The sequence below is a fragment of the Falco biarmicus genome, chromosome 10 (assembly GCF_023638135.1).
Source record: "Falco biarmicus isolate bFalBia1 chromosome 10, bFalBia1.pri, whole genome shotgun sequence".
Lineage (NCBI taxonomy): Eukaryota > Metazoa > Chordata > Aves > Falconiformes > Falconidae > Falco > Falco biarmicus.
In genome coordinates this window covers 11,131,357-11,154,753 of record NC_079297.1, presented here as the reverse complement: position 1 = coordinate 11,154,753, position 23,397 = coordinate 11,131,357, and the positions used below count along the sequence as shown (strand labels likewise).

General features: G+C 41.3%; 1 protein-coding gene across 3 annotated transcripts in view; it reads right to left on the bottom strand.

Annotated features, from left to right (window-relative positions):
• VAPB (VAMP associated protein B and C) overlaps positions 1-19,783 on the bottom strand; it is a 39,800-nt gene extending 20,017 nt beyond the window's left edge. For all 3 annotated transcript variants that reach the window (XR_008824200.1, XR_008824201.1, XM_056353231.1), the window contains exons 1-2: positions 19,493-19,783; positions 3,121-3,273 (exon numbers count right to left, since the gene is read on the bottom strand). Coding sequence is in view for 1 of the 3 variants with exons in the window: in XM_056353231.1 (XP_056209206.1) it covers positions 3,121-3,273; positions 19,493-19,550 (211 nt within the window). In the remaining 2 variants the exon portion in view is untranslated. The remainder of the gene's footprint in view (positions 1-3,120; positions 3,274-19,492) is intronic.
• Positions 19,784-23,397: the final 3,614 nt, after the last annotated feature.

Sequence of the window (23,397 nt, the reverse complement as noted above, 5' to 3'; positions counted from 1 at the left end):
CATTTCATATGTTTCAAATGAGCCAACATACTAGTAGGAAATAAAGTGGTATAACATTCTGACTGCTGCCTCTGTCTTAGGGCAGAATATCTTCTCAAATACTTACATCGGAATAGTACAGCTATAGTTTCACAAGAGTGTAACAAATACTACAGCACAAGGAAGATACAACTGCCCCAAACTCAGCTTCGGTCAGTAATATTCTGAGAAACTAATAAATTGTTCTAGAGCTTCATGCCACTATGCTTAGACACTGATTTTTTGGAGAGAGAAGTTGCAGCACCAGTGCACTGCTACCAAGCGGCTGCGTTACAATTCCATCAGCAATTCTCAAGAGGACAGATTGCATATAGTAAATACAGCCCAATTAGTTTAAGTGTCCGGAAATTATTACTGTATTAACTATGTTCTAACAATTTCTCATTGGTAGTATTTTCACTAGTTTTGGAAGAATTCAAGTCCTATTTATTCAAATCCTATTTTTATGCCCTGTGCAAGACTTGAATTACATGACTGAAAAATAACTGACTCAGAGGCAAAGAAACAAATTCTATTTATTTTTCACTTCATTAACTCAAAAATCAGCCCTCTGTTCTTAAGACACTTTACTCCAAAGCAAAGGTTAAACACATCTCCCTCCTTTCTGTGAATTAGAAAACAATTATGTTCTGTAAGTTAATGAAAGTTCCCTCTTTTACACCCCCTCCCCAAAAGATCCCTTCTGGTAATCAGAACCAAAGACACTGCTACCTTTAAGTCCAAAGTTAGGTCCCATGCATGGTTTAAAGAAGCTACCGGGAGTGCAATATATACAGCTCTATTAAAGAGAAATTCAGCCACAGCACAAGATAGCTTCAGTTTAGAGTGTTTTAAGAAATAAAGAATTATATATATAACCCCAGAATTGTGCAACACATCTACCTATAAATTTACCTCTATATATTACCTAAAGAACAATGAACATGTACTGCTTGCATTTTAAAATATGTTAATGTAGAAACCAGCAGTTTAGGATTGTTATTTATTATTACTAAGTTATTATCACCATGAAAATATGTAGAACACAAATGTGAGCTTGTGAATAAATACACCATAGCCATTTGCAAAACTAACTGAATCATAAACCACTACAAATAGTTATCAGAAAAGGGAAAGTTTTTCAAAGCTACGTAAGCAAGAGCAAAGCATAGCTTAGGTTTAGCACAGCAGTCTCTCATAACGGGATACTTTCAGTCAAGTCTTGGACTAGATCCACGCTCTATCTGGTATGCTGCTGGGAAGAACCGGGCTGGAAAAGCGAGCGAGACGTAGGCATGCTGTCAGCGTAACTAAGATGGCTCATACAGCGCTCGCCTATACTGTATTCTGCTCAAGGTAGAGTGAAGGGTCATTGCAAGGAGAAGCTTAAGGAAACAATGTTGAGATCAAGGTGACATTTAAAAAAGCGTGGTACCTGCCTACAAAGGAAGCAAGCTTTTAATTTTGAAGTTCATCTGAAAGAGGAAAAGAATCCACATCTTTATAGCACGAAGATAATTTGTAGCTAGAAACCATACTAATTTTCATTATCACTTCATTGATTTCTATGCATTTAATATGCTTCCTGCAGCTAGTAGAGATATGGATGACAGACAGCTTTACTTGGGAATCATCCCGAGTTTTAAAAATCTCAATTTCTCTCTAGGGAGCTTTTTCATTTACGTATTAGTCATTTCAGAGCTTACTGGATATGTGCTAGCCCTCTCCTGAAGCAGAAATGCTTTGCCTGCGCCATCACATCACCTGCTACCACACTGCACTGGTTATCTCCTCTCCTGACACTCCCCGGATATTAACTGCGAGCGAGGCACAATTCTGCAATCATATGCATGCTCAATTTGACACAATAGAAATCCTAAAGACAACAGATCAATGAGTGTGCAAACGTAGGCATGCACAAGAAGACTTACAGGATTAGAGTCTCTTAATGTTACACTGCAAAGTATTTTTGGGATCAGTTTTTATTTTGTTGAAGCAAGCTCTTCAAGGGCAAAGTTTAAATATTTTACATTTTGTTGAGTAAAAACCTAAAGTCTTGACTTTTACTTTTTTTTTTTCAAGTGAAAAGCAGTAGTTTTAGCTCCCAAATTTTTTTTTATTCCAGGCTAGAAAAGTTTGGTAAGCAGTAACAGCAAATCATATAACCTATCAGTAAGTAATTTTTCTTATCATGCCAATATTAAAATTTATTAGAAATAGTAAAAAATATATCTGTATGTTTATAGAAATAATTTTCTTAATTAAGAAGTCAGACTTCACTCATGCAGTATGCCACTACTACATGCTTTGACAGAATTCTTTATTAAAAACATGGACTGGAGAAGTCATTGAGAAAACAGATCAAGCACGCATCATCAGCAAGTTAATATACAGACATTCTGTTTATGGGATATACTCAGCTCTTCGTGCTTTCAAAGTAAGCCACTCCTTTGCTTTTCCATTACCAAACTCAGGCAAATCAAGAGCTACTGACTCATTATAGAGAAAATCATTAATTTTTCCTATGGAACAGCAAAGATTTAGTCACTTGGCATTTCTAACACCAAAGCATGTTCTATCTTCAAAGAACACAAAACAAGTATGGTTTGAAGGTGAATGTTCTCATTATTAGTTGTATTAGGCAGTTTGGCAACAGCCAACGCTTGTCTAAAACCCCGTGGCTGCAGCCCGCTCAGTTATTCCTCCCTCGACATGCCTGTCCAAGCACTTGTGTGACCCTGCGGTGAGCTGGTTCAGGAAGTTAAGCTGGCAAAAAACTAACCGTACAAAAATAATCCCACAGGGAGGGCAGGGCTGCAGCAGTGGTGGTTTGGATAGGCTGGTAAGGCTGTTAATGAATTATCTTAAGTGATTTATGTATTTCTCCCTTTTTTTCCCTTGAAAACAAGATGTAAAACCAAACCTATTACTGCTAGACCAGGAATAAGGGAAGGATATATGAAATGGATGCTTCCCCACAAAATCACAACCTCTTCCTTTTATAAAGATTCAACAAAATACTTGCAGGTTGCCAAGCATTCCAAGGAATAATTTATTAGAAAAAGCTATTTTCAATCACCAAAAACTGCTTGAATGGCTTACCAGAAACATTAATTGATGTTCCTGCATCGATAATTCCACTGTTAGGCCTTACACAGTATCTACGTGGTGCTGTGGTCTTAACTTTGAAGCACACATTTTTGTCTGTAGGATTGCCGAGTTTCAGGTTTGTAGTGACAACATCTGTGAAAGGACCTGAGGAGAAGAGCAAAAGCAGACTTGAAATCACACAGAAAGTACTTTTCAAGCAGAGGCTAAGCAGGCTCTAAATCTCTTGTTCACAAATCTTATAAAGTAATTAGATGTTCAATTTCCATCTCTGGCACGTACAGATAATCGTGCACGCAAAGCTGTGAGGCCTCTGAGCATTCTGATGTGCAGCATGCTCCAACACTCACAGCACAACAGCTGAAGTTGATCATTAATAGCAAAACAAAAAGGGGGAAATCATTTATACATTGTGCCAACACAACAACATGGCATTCACAAGATGCCAAATTCTCTGCTGTGTCACAGTTACTCCATTCTAACTACTGAATCCCAGTAAACCCAGGCTTACAAAGATACCATATGTACCTACGTTAGAGATGATAAATAGGGGAGTACGGTACAGAATGTTACCTAGAAAGAGAATGATAAAGTGGCTACTACAGGTTCATCTGTATATTCAGGCTGTACATCCACAGAAGGAGGATTCCACTAGGTTTTCAGAAATGCCATACCAAAACCAGCAAGACAAGCATTTAGTGTGTATCCCCTTTTCCTTCCAAGTCTTTTTTTTTTTTTTTTCCTTCTTCTAATTATTCTCATGGCTACTAGAAATGATAAACCGAAAGAAATCTTCATACAATAGCCTACCTCGCCCAAGACAGGAAACAACCATGCGGAAATAGGAAAATTCTTGGGCGTTGAGAGCACTGGCAAAGATTTCTGTATTAGTAAAGCTAGACTCAAACCAATGTCAAGTTCTGCAACGTCAAGTGCAGGCAAATCGAATTCTCACAGGCTCAGCACCTAGTTGAAACTGCCAGAATCCCTCTGGTTACAGGAAAGGCTAGTTACTGATTTTCTACATGACACTGATAAACCAGACAGGTAGCATGCAACTACAGTGCTTGCTCAGATGGTAAGGAAATGTAATTACAAGAAATATAACCACACTTTGATCAACTGTCTTCTGCACAAGAGTAATTAATTTGATGCTTGAATAAAGTATCTTCATCTATCCTCAGGAATAAAAGCAAACAGGTCAAAAAAAAAAAAAAAAAGCATCGAAGCTTTTCTTGCAGAAGGGACAACCTTAATATTTAAAAAGGGTGAATGATGATGATGATGGTAATAAAAATACTAGCAGGCAACATTCCACCATCCTCTTCCTGCAGCATGGTTGGCTTAAAATAATGTTTGTTTCCTTTTCTACAAATTTAGCAGACAAATTTGTTTCCTAAGATGACATTTAATACAGCTGTAAAAGTATTACAGTCCTGCAACCTTTATCCTTGATCCAATTTGTTTTAAGTAATTAGAAGGAGACAAAACTCAAAACAATCAGACACCAAAAAAACCCAACCAGTCAAAAATGTAGCACCATTTCTGCCCGCACTCTGGAAAAGCCAATTTGCATCTACAATGAAACCTGGTAGCAAAAAAATAAAGCGGCAATAAAATTTTCAGATCTCATGAAACATTTCACTAAACCTGTGCCAGATGAAACACTGAGATGTGAAAAGAGAATGAAACACAGCTGTCAAGTTTTCTCTGTTTTCTGCATGCAGAGACAGACTTTAAGTCTAATGGAAAATAACTGGGCAGAAGCAGCCACGAACTGTTAAACAAACTACCAGCATAATCCAGCAAACATTTAGGTGTGTAAAGACTACGTAGCAGATCTTCAGACAGCTCTAACTGGAAGAAGTCTAACATTTCAGCAGAAATTACTTGATGCCTAAGCATTAAGGATGCATCTTTAGTAAAAAATTACAGCTTGAGCTATTCCAGCACAGAGGGAGGGTCGTCTGTACAAAGCCCTACATATGCAGCTGCATCCTCTATAGTGCTTTACTAGTCTGCATGCTGGGATAGATTTCCTGCGGGAAATACCATGTTTTTACTTGGTTGATCCACGAATGCGTGCAGGATTTTGTGCCCCAGCATAGAGCTGCTGTTTATAATAGTAATACGACAACAATTCTGCGTGTAAAATAATTTCCAAATGGAGTTACTTATTGCTAACACAGATCATACCAAAATACTTGGCAGCAAAACCTTTCAGCAGACTGAATTAATTTCTTCTTGTCTGCTTGACATTTCCTCTTCTTTTTTGTCCACTGAACTTCAAACAGTTTCTTTAGATCCATTTTCCCCAAATTACAGGTTTTACAGATTAGCCAGCACAATTGTACTAGACCTCTGCTTTCAGCAAACTTTTGTGCAGGCATGCTCCTTATGGCACTGCTGTTCCAATACTGTAGGAAAGCAAAACAGAGCAGACAAATGGAGGGTTAAAGTGACATTACTGGTGGTTTTGAGTGTATAAAAAAAGAAATGGACAAGAGAGTATTACTCAGGGGTAATTACGGCACGGCAGTGAAATATTATCAGCTTGGCTGGCCTGCCTTTTAAGAGCAAAGCCCATGGACTGCTAACTCAGACTGAAATGAAACCTTGACAGCCTGTTGTTAGCTTACTATAGCCTAAGTTAAGACATTCTGGGGGGAGGTTGGGGTATGGGGGGGAACTGATGCCAGGGTAAACAGAAGCTAATTCTGTACTGGAGATACACCTTTGCTTTCTGTTTGGATTTGCGCACTGCAGGTGAGCTTGGCTTGGGTATTTGGGTATTAAGAGTCATATGAGACACACATCTACCCTGGAGTTCCATTGTTCAATGCAAGGCATTAGGACTTCTGGAATCATACCCACAGATATAGCAAGATAAAATGCTCTACACTTCTTTCCAATGCCTTCGTCCTCATTGCAAATGGATGGACCACTTATACAAGTATATGCCTATGCCTCTAAGGCAGGCTGTAATTACAACCACAATGAGTCAAGACTGTGCATCCAGATGGTACCTGGGTAAAAGCAACAAGCTGACTCTGCAGGGAATACTGACATACTGTGTGCCTAAACAGAAGCTGCACTCTTTTAACACACACAACCTTTATTTCCTAACTTTCAAAACAAAATAATGTATTTTTGATTGTCCTTAATATTTCCACATACTTGAAACTTATATTGGGGCAGGATGCTTTCCAAATGACAACTTGCACTTCTTAAAGAAAAAAAAAAGTACTATTTTTCTCCCATGTTTTTAAAGATCATGAGAAAAATGTCACTGGTGTCATCCCAAGGACAAAGTTATGGGAAACTAAGGGTCTGTACATGCATCATCTGACATGGGGTTGTCATGGGAGCAAGCTGTCTAGAAGGAAGAATGTAGTAAACTGAATTTGGTAGTGGAAGTTTGGAAAATTCCACAAGGGCTCAATGATATTTTCCTGCCAGTTAGAAAAAAGTAAACTTGTGTTAATGAAAACTGGGCATCTAGTGATATGCAAACTAGCAGTACTACTTAAAGAAAAGGAAACACGGCCTCATACACTCATGCAACAACAAACAGCAAGAGGTATCATGGTTCTTCATAGATTCGCTTTTCAGCAGTTTTATTTTCAAACTACAAACTGCAGCTTTCCACCCAGGAGCTACACATACAACCCTTCATGTCTGAAGATGACAGCATTGTCTCAGAATTTGCCATGCTCCATTTCCTATTCAAACACCAGTGCTGTATCAATCTTTCCTAAGAGTTCCATTCTGCAGTGTGCTGCATCATAACATCCTGGATCATTTTAGTAAGAATACAGAAGCCTGGGAATTAGGTCAAAAGAATATGATGTCAGCTTTGTTTAAAATTTAAGTAACTTTCATTGCAATAAAAGTTGCCCACAGTTGTACAAGCAAATCCAGGCCAGTAACTTTTTGATCAGCACAGTACTCAAGTATAAGTTTCTTGCCACTCACTAGTCACAGTAGCCACGTTACACACCTACATCATTTGTACTGAATCTTAATATAATTATTTTCACCTTAACCGAAATCCCATGCTTTAGCTTGGCAAATAAACAATCCTTATACACATCTACTTTCAATGCAGCAAGAACACTGCTGTTGCACTGTTTGGCCTGTGAAAGCAGTCAGCAGTAGCATCAGCAGAGGCACTGGCTTGGGCAGGAACATTCAAACCAGGCACAGTCCTCTGCAGATTTGTATGTGCAAATACTACTACATCTTTAAAATTAACTACACGCAGTAGGTGAGCCACAGTCCTAGGATTGCTTTATGCCTGCATCAGTCCATCTCACTCTAAAGGGGAGGTGGGATAACTTCTAATCTCCACCAACTGCTTGTGCTAGCTGCACCAGTGCTCATCTGCTTGCGCTGAGCTGAAAATTAATCCACTTAGAAGACAGGGAGGGAGGGAGGGGGCAGCAGCAAAGAGACAAAGGAGAATCAGTTTTCAGCCAGATCAAGCAGCACTCAGACACTGGCATCAGGGAAACTGCACCTTTGCACACAGCATTCTGCCAAATTGAGAGAACAAGGTCTCATATTTAGTAGGTTAAAGCTAGCACATCTAGGCATATGTGCTGCAGTCACACTTCTAGTGTTGGCATACTTGTTGGAAGTAATTAAGGCACGTGCTTAATTTTTTTGTGCTTAAATCTAATGCAAATTCTCATATGTGTAAAACCAGGCATCCCCTGAAAAATTCAGTGAAATGGTGCTTTTCAGAGCAAAGGCACTACTGGCAGGAGCACTTGATAGAATCGTAATCATGTTAAACTGGCAACTGCTGATCAACAAGATTAACAAAAATTCTCATCAAGCTGCCCATGTTATTCCTAGAATGTTTCAGATGCGCTTTCATCACTTTCCCTCAACAACTTTTGCCACCCCAACTCAGCCCCACAGACACATATCCAAAAGCAAGGTAATTGGAAACAGGCAGAAATACAGGCAGAGCTTCTAGTGAGACAACCCCTTTTGTACTTCTTTTGTTGAAAGCAACAATAGGAGTGGAAGGATGTATTTCACCATGGTTTAATCCCATTGATGTGTCAGATGAAAGTCATTAATCACCTGACATATTAATCAGCCACAGAAAAGTAACCAAGGTATCTTTAATAAGGGAGATGGTGAAAAGCAGTAGAAGGGAAATTTAAACTGTTTTGTGGCTATTCTCAAGAGCCCAAATCCTACATGTTGATATGCCCCGACTAGTAGATGTCCACATGGAGCAGTAATTCATCCAGCAAAAGAGCTACATTGACCCTGCATGTGTGAGTGGAGAGGGTGGGGGTTGAACATGATACTTCAGGCTCCCTTCACCATCACACACACCATGCTGGCTCCTGCTCCCACGGCGTGAAGTGTCCCCCCACCAGCTCAGTCAGCCCCTCACACTGGGGGTGCACCTTGCCCTGCTCTACCATGTACGAACCTGCCGCAGTCCTACGTGACAGTGTAAAAGCACCACTAACAAAACAACCACCACTCAAGAACACAGTCATCTCTCTATCTGAGTATTTCAGCCTTTCTACTTATAACTTTTCTTATCATCATACCTGAGTTGTTTCTCAGTTCCTTTACTGTGCTTCTGATAGTAACCAAATGATTTCATTTTATATCCACAATTTCTCCGATTTTATTTCTGGGGGTGTCTTATCAGCAGTAGAGAGAGACAGTCAAAATAAAAATGCTAGCGATGAGCAAGAGGTTCAGTAACAGGTGTAGGCTTGACTTACCGTACACTGCTTTTTGAAGTTATATATAAAGTTTATGACCTTTGAAGATACACACTAAAATGAAAAAAGCAGAAATGTCAAGCAAGACATCTTGAGCTATCAGCCAGGTGCCTGCAAATCAAGAACACCCAAGATCCAATCAAACTCTCCCACCATCTTACTTGTCTTTAGACAAATCACTTAAAGACTTGATCTTCTGCTATTAAGAGCCTTAAGAGTTGACAGCAGCTCCACAACAGAGGCAGGTTTGGACCCTTACAGTTTTCCTCTCTGTGAAGTCAGGAGAATACTTATCTAATTACAGAGAATCTTGTGAAGATTAGTGTTTTAAAAAGTACTGTATGCCAAGTTTTAATCATCATCATCATCTGGCTCTGGAGACATTCATAATTAAGTGAGCATCCACAACTTTTGAAATCAAAGAAATCAAAGAAAGAGAAACAAGAAGCATCATGTTGCACAAACATCTGCTTTCACAAGTAATACACTGAGAGGACCCAACAACCCACAACCCCAAATTTGGTAATTATTTTAAAGAAAAACTTAGGCCACTCTTAATGCTTCTATAAACCACTCACAAACCTTTCAATCTCAGCTCAGATTTCAAATGGAAGTAGCCAGAAAACCCCACCCCTGTGGAATCAATTCCTTTACTCTTACCATGACTGTCCTCACCCTAAAGGGCCCTTGAAGCAAAGTGACAGGAGGGAAGTGGTCACTTCCACTTCTGCTGTGTCAAACAGTAGAAGCCCTGATGAAAAAACATTTAAAAATAGATGTGCCATGCAAATCATTCCCCTTGCAATAGATGATGCATTAATTTTTTTAAGATGTATGCAATCAATAAAATTATCTAAGAGAAAAAAAAGCGTAGGAAAACAAAATTACATGATACAGATGCCAAAGGTGGAGCAAGATTGGCAGTAAATTATTCCATTTGGATGGATTAATCTCTGTCCTCCTCTGGCCTATTTTGGCACAAACTCTTTTTTCCCAGAGCATGCCTCATGCTGAATAGGGGAACAACAAAGACCCCCAAACCTCAAAACAACAACAACAACAAAAAAAAACCCAAAACCCAAATATGAGACTGGAGACTATTCTCAGGGTATCTACTAGTATGTAACTTTTGTCCTTTTATTCCTCAGAGGATCACTAACAGTTTGACTTCACAGTTGTAAGAAACGAGAGGCCACACATAAGCATGCCAAGAAACATGAAAGAATATGTCCTTCAAATAATTTTGGTAGAGTGCCATTTGTTTTTTCCAACTGGTCTCTACAGAGTTTTATTACACCCAAACATTACTTACAGCAATCTTCAGCAACAAAACCGCACAACATACAGTATTTTCTCTACATCCTAAACTTAAAACAGATTTCTGCACACAATTCATAAACAAGAGACTAATAGCAGAGCTGGCTAGCTTTTAGAGGCATATCTCTGTTTCAACTATGCTTTCATATTCTTTCAGAACCGAATGCCAAACATATCGTATTACTTTGTTCACTCACAAATATCACATGTACCAACTCTCTCCAGGTATGAAAACAGCTCAGAAAATAGCAGCATACTATCTTTTGACAGCGCAATAGTAGCTACACCTCTTTTGATAAGCACGGCATGGCAAAATGTAACAGTAAGACAACTACTCGCCCTATGTGGCTAGAAGCCTCATTCATGGGGGCTGCTGGGTGGGTATTGAAAGGGTGCAGAACCAAAGCACAGCCCCCCAGGGAGAAGGGGGGATGCAACTTCGAGAGTGGAGCCTAGCATGATGATGGCCTGACGTGCAAGCTGCCCTGGCAAAACCAGTGCTGAAGACAGAAGTCAATGTAGAGTCAATCTCCCTGGAAGAAGCATCGTGATTTTAACCACCGTCCCAAACTACACTTTTTATTGTACTTCTTGAGAAGTCATTTTTCCTGGACTGATGTATTACATCACTAATCTCCATTTCAAATGAACAGTAAAATGGTAGGGAAAGAGCATCTTAACTGCTCAAATTTTATGTTCATATATACTCCTCAAACAGACAAATTTAATGTGCAATTTAAACAGCAACTGAGCAAATATTTTAAGTGCAAAACTATGCATAAATTGGAAATACCAGAAGAAACAAGCAAAACCAGAGGGTTTGGGATGCCCAATAAGTAGCTGCTTTTCTAGTAAGTTTAAAAAAAAAATTACAGGCAGTGAGATACTAACTATAGCTACAAATAAGAAAGGAATCCTGAATTTAGCAAGATACATTTCTGAGGAGCCACTTGAAAACTAATCTATTAACTGTGCTCTCAGGATCAAAGGAAAGAAAGTAAAACACCAAACCAAAACCAAATCAGAAATTTAGTCAGAAGCAGCGAGAAAACATCAGGAAAAAAATACCTGACAGCTTACACTGTCTGGCACAGAACAAGATAGAGATGTGAAGTTGCATCCTCCAAACCTAATAAACCTCTGTAAGTGTTATCTGCACCACCGTATGACGTCAGTAAGTATAGTGTAAAAACAGCTATACACCCACCCCCCACCCCCAAAAAAAATCATCTTACTGCCGTTACACTTTTGCTCCTAGTCTGGTAAAAATGTAGGAAGGTCAGAAGACAAGACCTTGCAAACCAGGGGAAATTACGCACACAAGTATTTTGAGAAGAAGAAGATGCAAATATATTGTTAATTCACATACAGCAAGCAGCAGCAGTTGCAAATATAAACAGGCAACAGCGGCAGTCCAAACATGAAACTGCATATGGGAGAGCTGAACTTCTGCTTGTGTGAAACATTAGAACCACCAGTTAAGGATGAAGTAACTGGTTAGATAAAAAGGAGCAGTCATAAAAAGTTAAATTATTTATTTTTTAAGAAGAATTACATAGGTATTTGACATGCCTTCTACAAGCACAACTAACTTGAATTAGGTCTTTGAAATTGTTTGCAAAAACATAAGATTTGGCTCCATAGCAAGCCCCACACCTACATGATTTTATAATTTGCATCATAAGTAACTGGATCACCAGGCAAACCTCCCCCTTGTCTATTTTTTCCACCCCTGGTGGAAACCAACCAAGAAAACAGGATTAAATTTAGAACGATAAAATCTTTAATCCACAGCACCATGGAATGAGGGGCTTCGTTTACAGCTCTGAGAACTAGACACTAAAGGAGTTTTTTAGTAAAGAGATTATTTTCATAAAGTATTTATAATAATGTTGGATAAAGTACTGCAGGCAGCAGCAGTACCCAATTTGTACAAATGTTTTTGAGGCCAGAAAAAGTTGAAGCAAGCAATTTTCAAAACAACTTTAGTACAGAAAGGACAGAGTTGGTCAACTCTCAGACTGGATTGTCTTGCTAGTGTAAACACTCAATCACTTCAATCGATGTACATTTTAATCCTGCACTGAATTAAACATGGCAATGGTGATTCCCTTTGCATACATTTTCAATGACAGCACGACTGTGACAGCTGTTCCAGACTGATGGCACAATCCCTCTTTACAGAAGGTTGCCTAGCAGGCCAAGCTTTAAATTCAACAACATCCCAGACATCTCAGAAAATATCCTATATGCCTCTACAGACACCTGAGTCTACAAAGCATGTATGAAAGGAATTATATATTGAATAAATATTGGCTCAAATGCCAAAGGAAGAGACTTGGCATGAGTCTGGCCTCTAGTTTAGGTAAACAGGTATTTTAATATTTAAATATTCATGTATGTATGTAGAATAGGCTTTCCTTCTGCCTCTGGTCATCACACAGGAAGACAATTAAAGGAGGCCTCAGTTTACTTCTGGTAAGAACTATGACACCAGTGTCAGAGTTTCCTATGCAGAGAAGAGAGAGGTCTAACTAGAAAAAGAGTTCCTAACTGGGAAAGAGTCCCATACCTAACAAATCAGTGAGGATTTACTTGGAGTACAAGAAAAAACAAACAAAAAACAACACCCCAAAAAAACCCTGGCTCGCAGTAGCACGATCATAATGTTAAAGATCACGTTCCCTACCAATACAATGGTGAAATTTAAGTCTGAAACAACAGCTGTTACCACAAGCAAAACTGTGGCAAACATCATCAAGAAAGCTTTCAAAGCCAACCAACTACACTGACAGAAAAAGCAAAAAGGCTGTTATTGTACCAACTACAAAATGCATTCGGTAGTTATTAGCTGTTCCCAGCAGGGAGCAAACATAAGACCAATATGGTAACAAGATAGTAGAAAATGAGTGTGACTGCAAGATGTGGGCAGAATTAGCAAGGGTCATTTGACTCCTGCATTGTCTCCAGCTAGGCAGAAAGCTATGTTTAGAGGTACTCCAAAAGCAAGAAACAAGACAAACCCTCAGTCACCCAGTTTTCTGCAAAAATTGCATTATAATATACGTAGAAGGTGCTCATTTGATTCAAAATTCATTTGATGCACTCAATACCTTCCAGAGCTGGGTGCATACAACAAATTAAGCTTCTTTTAAAACCGGGTATTTGTTCATAGATGTAAGCTGACCTGAGCTCATAAAGTTGGATCATTCACTATGGTGATGATGCCTTTTTTCCAGCTGAGTTTCAAAACAGATCTGACAATCTATTTAAAGTCTGTAATTTTTACCATCCTAATTCCAAATTATAGTGCAATTAAACAAAAATCAGCCTTGTATTTAAAGGTAGCTAACATATTTTAAAAGAAACAAAGCACTGCGTGACTACTGGTAAGTTTTTAATTTATAAAACTTATGAAGTGAGGAAAAAGGCAATCGTCATTTCATTTCCACTGAGAAAGAACTATCAGAAACTCCTGTGCAAACTTCTACTCCACATTCCTCTTTCACAGGTGCTAAGACATTGCACATGGCATGCAGGGTGGCAGTTGATAAATAGTTTACTCCTAAGCTTCCATGTGAGCCTGCACCCACTACGATACATTACCTGTGTCTTTATTTTGACATGACAGCCACGCTCCTAGGACTTAAGCCAGCCACCCCTTATCTTACATTTACTTAAGTATTTTCAATATAATTTGTAATCAAATATATTTTCTGAAGTGATGAATAGAGGACACATCCCATCAACCAAATCAGACTGGCAGTCTGCCACTCTGATGAGCTTTAAATAACACACGTGACAAACTTTTTCATGTATCATTGCAATGCTTCCATAGCTCAAAGTGAGCTGAAAATTGATGCACAAACATGAGATTCCCAAGGAACAGGAAATTATGAATTGATGTGTTCCATCCCTTACAATAAAGACAAGCAGTCAATCATATTAAAACCACAAAATCCCACAAAACTAAGAAGTAACCACCAAGTAACAGTTGCTCATGCTGATTTTATCACTGCATTAGGACCTTCCTTGAAATAGTAATACTTTGATCCCATTAATGCTCAGTACTTCAGCTGCAGTTCTGAAAATCTAGGCAGTACAAAATTATTCAGAAGTCCTTAACCCATAAGTCACATTGGCCAAAGCCTTCAAGCAGATTGTGAGATTTTTGGAAATATATCTTGAGACCTAAATACATTAATTAAATTTAACAGAAAATGCAGCTAAACCTCCCTGACTGCTTCACACATCTCAAATAACTGTTATTTGGCTCTCTAATAATCCTATTCAAAGTTTCAAATTTCTGTTAGCCCACACGTGTACAATTCCTCCCCTCTTTCCCAGTGGACCTGTTAGTGTCATGTCTCTAGTGTACAGGACACCAGCAGATTAAGGAAGCTCAACAGAAGCACTATCTCCAACATATACTTTAACTTTCAAAAAAATGAGATGTCACAAGACACAATGCATCGCTATCTTGCTTTTATCTCCAGTTCTTCTCCTCCAAACACTGCTCTTTTAAAGTTAAGTCTATGCAAAGTGATGAAGTAATTAAAAAACGGTGCACATGAAATTAGAATAATTCAGCGAGATGCAGCAAGTCTGTACAACTATAATGAACACTTAATAGTTAGAATAAGCTATTGGTTTTAGCAAAGTTGCAAGAATAGCGAGCATAACATGAACTGTAAATATTTAAATGTCACCAGAAAATGACTAATTTTGTTTGATAATTGGGCTACATAATTAGATTTGTTTAGATTTAGGAAGCCTGCCTGTTATTTAAACATTATGTCCGCTTTTTAAGTGTCTGACTTGATAATCAAATTCAACTATGTGGACAGATGTGAAAGTTTACTCGTATTTAATGCAGTAACAATGATTTCACTAGGAATCAGGCTAGACAAAGTGAAGCACGGACTGATAAATTTTCCAGCAGAAACGTAGACAGCCATTGACACAGCAGCTTTCAAAGAGTAAAGAAACCCTAGGACTGACTGCCATTATGCTGTGAACACCGGGAGGGCTTTCATAGTTTAAAGAAAACCACATATAAATTTTCAGCTTAAAAGATATGTATTAATTACATGTAACAGATAACTTCTCACAACACTGCCAGTATTTTACGTCCTTAAACACAGCCTGTTCCAGTGGCAGTGACTAGAAATCCCTACTTATCCAATACAGAACAAACCAGCACAGAGTCAAATCCCTCTGAATATCTTCAGTGCAGGAGTGCTTCAATCATTACAGACAGATCCTGACAGGGACAAAGATGGAATTATTAGTTTAGTTGCAATGTCTGACTAAGTCCTTAACTTCTCTTCTGAGACCTGACAACTGCAGGTTCAGTGAAGACTATAATCTTACACTCCAAACGTTACTGAACTGTTGGACTGAAGAGCCTTAGCCTAGCGCCTGGTAAGAACTGGATATTCATGTCAGACACAGGTTTTGCACACCTACACTGCAACGCACAGATCTGACTATAGTTTACACAGACTTTCCTGAAAGAGCTCAAACTTACCTTATTCGGGAGCGGCAGCCACCTAACCACAGTAACGCAGGTTACACAGGCTGCATGGGACTGTGGCTGAACACTAAATGCTTCACTTGCAGCGCTGCAGATGCACTGTTGGACTGTGCAGATCTACAGGGGCCGAGGCCACACCTTTGGACTGTAGCTCTGCTGCACCCAGGGGACACAGTCGAGCAAGTGACAGGTGACAGCTTGGAAACAACACTGCCAGGCCTCAGGCCAGGTCTGAATCAGTACTATTGGGACTGGAGAGTATTGGCTATTCTGGTTTATTGCTGTGCCCTCTGCAGAAAGCAAAGTTACACAGTGACATATTGCATACGCGCAGGTGCAAAATCACACACTGGGGACAGGAAACAGCATTTCCAACCGGCAGCAACTTGCACGGTTTTGCGAGGAATGAATCCCGCGTTTGGCAGTACTGCTATCTGCCACTTGGGGCGCACCGCAACAGAGTGCTGAGTCACAAGTCCAGCCTAACCTGTGGCAAACCTCTGAAAACATCGCTGAAATGTACCTCAGCCCACGCCACCTCCGGTTTTGTGCTTGTCCCCTACTAAATACCACTCCCGACACTCTGCATCTGCAAAAAATGCAGCAGCGTTTCAAACACCTAAAATCCCAGGCAAGTTTCTAAAACTCTTTACATTTAAGAAAATTTTACTTGCTGACACTAAACAAATTATCTCTATTCCAGACAGGCACATTATGCTGAAATGACAGATCAGCCTCACTGGGTAGCCGTCCTATAAAAGGCATGAGGCAGTGCCCTGCAGCACTAGTGTGGCACTGTCATTAACAGCTGTACCAAAAAGCACCTAGCAAAAGGGGCCAGAACTGCACACCCTTGCCTAAGTCTAAATCTAGTAATTCCTGAAGTCAGAGCCTTGAACACTGCAATCTAACCAATTCTTGGCAGGTTATCGGATGTCATCTCCTAGATTAAAAAAATTAAAAGGGGAAAAAAAAAGATAAAGGAAATATAAATGTAAATGGTGTCGTATGTAACAACAACAGTCTTTTTTACAGCTCATTACCAACAAAGTCTGAGCAGTAAACCTAGCTTTCCCACCTAGGCTGCAAGTCTACATCAACCAAGATGTGGAGGAAGCCACTGGAAAGACAGTAAAGCTCCTATTTCACATGGCATCAAAGACCAGGGCAGGGAAACGGGCACCTCCGGCCACATAATGGTGTCCTGCCTCCCACTGTTCACAGCTGCATTTCACACAGCACATGCTGATGCTATTTTGGAGCATGTGTGTTATGGTGTAGGAGACGTGAGGCGGGGAGGAAAGACACCCCCTGCTCATATTCACACGCTGCAAAAAAAAATATTCCAGAATGAAAAACTCCTTTGATATTTTTGCAAACAAGTCACAAACACAGTATTTTGAAACAGAGTACCAAACAAATCTAGGTTCACTGCAAACCAAGGGGCCGCAAAAGCTTCTTAAAAAAAGGTCTTTGATCCTTTACAAATGAAAGTGCTGGCTAAAGCAGGTTGGTGACAACCCCGTAGTGACTGGGACACATTACAGAAGAAATCCTTGCTTAGGTATCTTACTCCCCCCATCATTTTGCAGACCTAATACTCCCCTCTAGATTTTGTATTTAAGAACTACAGAAAGCACTTTTAACAGCATCAGAGGCAACTCTTTTATGCTTTTTCCTATCTGTATACATTTTTATTTGATCCATTCCCAGTGTCTGTGGAACTTGGTTTGCAGTCCTACCTTACTGCCATTGCTGCCCTGCATGAAGCATCAGATCCTTCAGCACACACTAGCAGGGAAGCACAACCGTACCTGTTAGCAGCACTACTGACCTCTGTCAGTTTGCATCCACTTGTACAGGGCAAAGTAATGCTCTGGAAATAAATGCAACTATTTGCAAAGGTGAGAAAATCATTACTGCCATATTACCGGGCAATACGCCACCACAAAACCAGTAGGACAAGAAATGCTTAGGACAGAATTTACTTTGGTAATACTTCAAATTGGCCTTTCCTGAATGAAGGACAGCGGTCAGCACTGCTTGTTAGAAAGGACCGTAAGACAGAATTTATTGCCAAGGCGTATGAAGGCTATACACAGCATTAAGTCTGTTTGAACATCAATATTTAAACATACTTCTAAACTTAAGCCATTTAATAGCTGCAGTTAGTCAAGTAACATGTTTTAAGGAGTATATGCTGCTGGCTAAAGATTTGGCAACCAAAATCTATATGGTTAGTTGATTTAACTTCAACAGTTATTGATTATTTAGCCCAGAACCTCAACTGAAAAGACAGGCAGCCTGACAAATTATCTTTATTTCAACAAAACACAGAGCTTGGCTAGGTTTCTACCTATAATGAAGTGCAAAAAACCCCCGAAACCCTGAATCACAATTATGTCTCATTAGCAAGTCAGTACCAGTTATGGCCCCACTTTTTGCCCACCTGAGTTTGGATTCACTTGGTTTTTGAAAGCAGTATTACTCAGAACAAGAGCTGATTTTCATCTGATCATACTTAACATGAAGAACGTTAAAACAACAATAGTTTCCCTCTTAAGCATGTTTGATACTGCTGCCATAACAACACGCAAATACCTCAGCTTGCAACAAAGATACATTCATTCCACCCAGTGTTTATTACCATGGCTTTGATAACTCCACTTTATATTACTACTGCCAATATATTTACTAATAAAAACACATAAAGACTTCCCTTACATTTGAAAAGGTACATCAGAGCTTCTATAAGTATTATTTTTACTAGAAGCCAGTAAAGAAATCTGGTTTGTTTGTTTGTTTTTTTTTTTAAATGTGTATTTGCCAGATATTCAAATGAAGCTATAAAGCACCTCTGACTCTAGCAGCATAAATAAACTTGCTGAATGCTTATTTGTAATCCCAGAATATTGTATTACAGTAGTGCGGTCAGGCTACACGACAGGAATTCCAATGCTAGCGAAAATTCAAACCCATTCAAGATTTTTATTTAAAGAACGGACAGATTTTCGCGCACCCAGCGTATTCACGATTGATTTATCTAGATAGCTTGTCAAATTATAATAACAGGAGAAAGGCAGGAAGCGCTGGCCGGCGGCCCTGCGCCTTCCGCCCGGGCCCGGCCGAACCTCCCGCACCTCACGCCCGGCCTGACAGCGCGGGGAGGGCTCGGCAGCCCCCGCCGCAGGGCCGGGGTCTCGGCACCGCCGAGCGTCCGCACCTCCTCCCCTACCACCGCACCTCCGCGGAGGCCGAGGGCCGCTCCCGCCGCCTGGGATACCCCCCCCCCCCCGCCCGGGAGGCCCCGCGGGGCTCAGGGCGCTGTCCGCAGCCCTCCGCCCGCACCCCGCGGGGGAACGCGCCTGCCCGGGGCGCGCTGACCCGCTGCTGGCCGCAGAAGGCGGCGGCCCGGACGCCCCCCCCCCTCCTCCTCCCTCCTCCCCTCAGGCCGCCCTCGGCCCTGCAGCAGCCGCCCGCGGCGCGGGTGGGGGCGGGTGGCGCAGCCGCGGCAGAGGCAGGCCCGGCGGAGACCCCCGCGGCAGCCTCAGGGGGCTTGGGGGGGCCTCCTCGCCCCGCGGCAGGCGGGGGAGCCCCGGCAGGGCGGGGGGCGGCGGCGGCGCTGAAGGACATTTTAGCGGCTGGTCATTTTAGCCCCGGCCCCCGGAAAATGGCTGCCGCTGGAGCGGGGCCTGCGAGCGGCCGCCGGCCTAGCGCGGGGAGGCGGCGGGGGGCGGCGACGGCCGCCTCGTACCTTTGAATTTGAGCTCGTGCTGCGGTTCGAGGCTGAGGACCTGCTCCGCTTTCGCCATGTTCCTCCTCCTCGGCGGTGGCGGCACCAGGCGGAGAGAGGAAGGGACGGGGAGGGAGGGGAAGGAAGGGGGGAGGGAGGGGAGGAGGGAAGGCGGGCGGGCAGGCGCCGGGGGTGGGCGCGCCCGGCTGCTCTATCCGGCCCCCGCCGAGCGGCCCCGGACCGGCGAAGGGAGAAGCGCTGCGGGCGGCGGAGGGGGGCGGGCCTCGGGGTGCGGGCGGCGGCTCGGCGGCTCCCGGCGCGCACGCTGCCCGGGCACGGCCGCGGGGAGAGGGCGGGAGGCGGGCCGGGGGCGGGGTGATGCAGCACGGCGGGCCCAGAGAGAGGCTGCGGCTGACGTCTGCCGCTGGCACCGCCGCCCGCCTCCCGCCGCGGTGAGGGGGCCGGCCCGGCCCGGCCAGCCCTCGGCCCCCTGCGCGCCGCGGCCCGCACTGGCTGCCGGTAGGTGCCGGGCCGCGGGCCGGCTGCCTCCTTGGTAGGGTGCTCGGCCGGCTCCGAAGCTTCTCCCTACACCTGTAACCTCATGAGCGAGAAAGAGATCTCATTAATATTAATGAAGTCCAGTCACCACAGAAAATCACTGCTGGCAATAAATGCAGCACTTCGGCCCGCGGCGGGGAAGGAACGTTCTAGCCCCCGGACAGTCCCAGCAGCCCATACCAGGCTACAGGAAAGACCTAACTTTTTAAAAAATAAAGCCAGGATTTCAGATCATTTTAGTGATTTTAAGACACACATACAACCTTAATTAAACTGTAATCAAAGTTTTGGGGCATTTGTTGTTTATTTTTTTTTGTCTTCAGGTTTTTCTTGTTTTGTTTTTACTCCAACTAGCATGACTTAAAATATCTTTAGAATTTACAGTTTGGTCTAATACGAAGTACTTCTAATACAAAGCACTGCTTTATTGGTAGCCTTAGGCCAGTGTAGTTACAACAGCAGCATACTGTCTTTTTCCCCTTCCCCTATTCTCAGGTTGTTTTAAACATTCTAAAGAGTCCCTAAGAATGTATAAAGCATCCTTGTAACCTGTCAGAGTCGGTGGTGGTGGTGTAACAACGAAGCAGGAGTTTAGGATGCCGATGTTACCAACAGAAACATATTGGTCTTAAAAACTGGTCATCTACATACACCAAAAAGTATTCATTAGACAACTAGACTTAATATATACAGTACATTGGGAAGAGATGCCATTTGCACAGGTAAAAAGCAATTGTATTGACATGAATCAGCTTCCAAAGAACAGCAAGCCAAGGCACAGTTATGCTGAGTAAGTCCTAATCAGCTAAGGAGTAAGAGGTCAATAAAAACATGGTGATAGCAAAACATTGTGAGAATTCATTTTAGCACACCAGTGCCATCTGTGCAATGCAGTGCACCTCACACAAGTTCTTTGTATCATGAATGCGATAAAAAATTTATTTCATCATTGCCAAACACACATAAGGTAGCTAAAAAGATCTGGAATTGGTAACAAAAGGGATTGTTTTCATTTCTGGCAATAAAAGCAGTGGCAAATGACTGATGTATGTTAAAATTAATACCACTAAAGGGGATGTGGACATTCAATGCTCTAAGCACATCTGCAGTATTTATACCACATCTCAACACTTCAGCTGCTCTTGTCCATGATAATCCCTGGTTTTCAGCGCATCTGCTTAACCGCCTCCAATCTCATTTTTTATGTCTTGTTCTGAGACTGCTTTCATTCCATGCCCAAACAAGTCAAACCCATTTATATGTTTAGTATAACTCTTCGTTTTGCATTAAAGCAAGTGAAACCTGCTAACTCCTTCTAACCAACACATCAGGACCAGTTTTTAAAACCTTCGGCAATACATGGCAACACACTCAAATGTACTGCTGTTCCTCCTTAAATTCCTTCTTTGTTGGAGGAAACATGGTCACAATGTCATGAAGGTGTGCATTTTCTTTTCAAGGTCCCCGTTATTCTACTTTGCTTGCTTAGATTTGGAGCCTAAGATGTTCTTGGCTTATTTTTGCTACTTGTGGGGGTTTAATTCATAGTATAAGCTACAGATTATGTCATAACATTTTACTAGATCTCAAATCAGGAGAGAATTTGAGTTCTTACAATTTGGAGTGGAGCTTTCTTTGGCCAATGTTCCAGAAAGGTTATTTTCTTTCACCTAATCTCAGGTTTTATTTTTACGAATGGATTCTCTCACTGAGCTAGGCATTCCAAGTCAGAAAAGACAAGCTTTATACATATCTGCAAGTTAATGGGAAACTAACGGTGAGGAATAAGACAGAGGAAACTTTATACAACATAGTCATACATAATAAAAAACCCTAAACTGTTCAATGTTGCTGCCCAGATCTTTCAGAGTTCTCCTTTTCCTGAAAGTACAAAGAACACCCCTTAAGTGTATGATGATTCACATCTTAAAGGGTTTGGCAAGTTGTATCATCTTACCACAACTGGCGACTTTGAACTTACCTGCTTGTATTTGAAGGACTTGCCCATGTTTTCATCCAGGCTGAAGTTTTTATAAAGCATAGCATTGTTTACTCTTCAGTTGAAAATTCATGAAGTCTAATGAATGTAGGTTGTTAGGCTTTTGTTACATGTAAATAACGTGTGTACATTTAACATTGTGCAGATCAGGTTCATTGAAATGGGCATGCATGAAAGCCACCTGCAATACCACATCCTTACCAATTACACAAAACAATCCTCACTGTATTACCAATTTAGCCATGACAAGACTAGATGGCAACTTGTTGCCCAGGTGGGGTTTTGATTAACAGGAGAAAATAGGATGAACACTACCAGGAAATGCTGAAGAGCACCTGAAAACTTTGTACTGGAACAATTTTAAAGATAAGTTTCATCTGTTGCAAAACTTTTACCTTAAAAGCTATAGAAGACTTGATCCAGGTAAAACATTCTCTCATATTGTGTGCATGCAAATTAGGTAGTCTGCATTTAGTTATCTAGATTCCCTATGCAAACACATGTAAATGTGTTTTCCTCTCTTTTCTAGTACATTCCTTGTGTTTACCCTTCTTACACTTGCTCTGATGCACATTCATACCCCCTTACATAAATATATTTGACATTCTTCAAAAGCAGTTTACACACATTTAAGAGGTTAACTTAAAAATAGCAGGTACTGAACGATAAATTTCAGTTACTCCAGGTCTCTTAAAAAGACGACAGTATCCATTCCCTGCACATGAACTACAACCAGTTGCTTAGTAGAAACCTGTATCCAACACTGTCAGGTGAAATAGTGTCAGACAGGACTTTTTTTATTGATGCTTTCGAAGGCTGCCATTAACTGAACACGTTAGTCTTGCCCCACACATTGAAACAAGAAAACTACATCTTTTAAGCATCAGATAAGACAAGTCAGGTAACAGTAGCCAACTCCATGTTTTCCCACTCTACACAACACCAAAGCAGTGGTGTAAAGAAAAGCAAGCTACCAATCGGCTGGCTGTATTAACAAATAAGAAAGGTTCCCTTCCCAGCACGACAGGCCTCCACAACACTATACAGATATTAAAAGCACTTTACAGTTTTGATTGACAGGAAATTGGCCTAAGCAGTCAAGAATTTCACATTTCATGCAGTCTAAAGTAAAAGCAATATATTCAATAACCTCACCCTGGTAGAATTTGTCAGGCCTTGCACTGGTTTACAAGACTGTGTGTGGCCTGCAGTTTCTCAGACATCATGCTGCAAAGAAAGGAAGCATTGCACAAAAGCTGCATTCTCTCTGCTGCTTTTCCCTATCCCGCCTTTGTACAAGTTTGTCTTCTGCCTTTGTCTGTGTATACATAAACCAGGGAAAAGGTTCAGTTTCAGAATGACTAGCAGT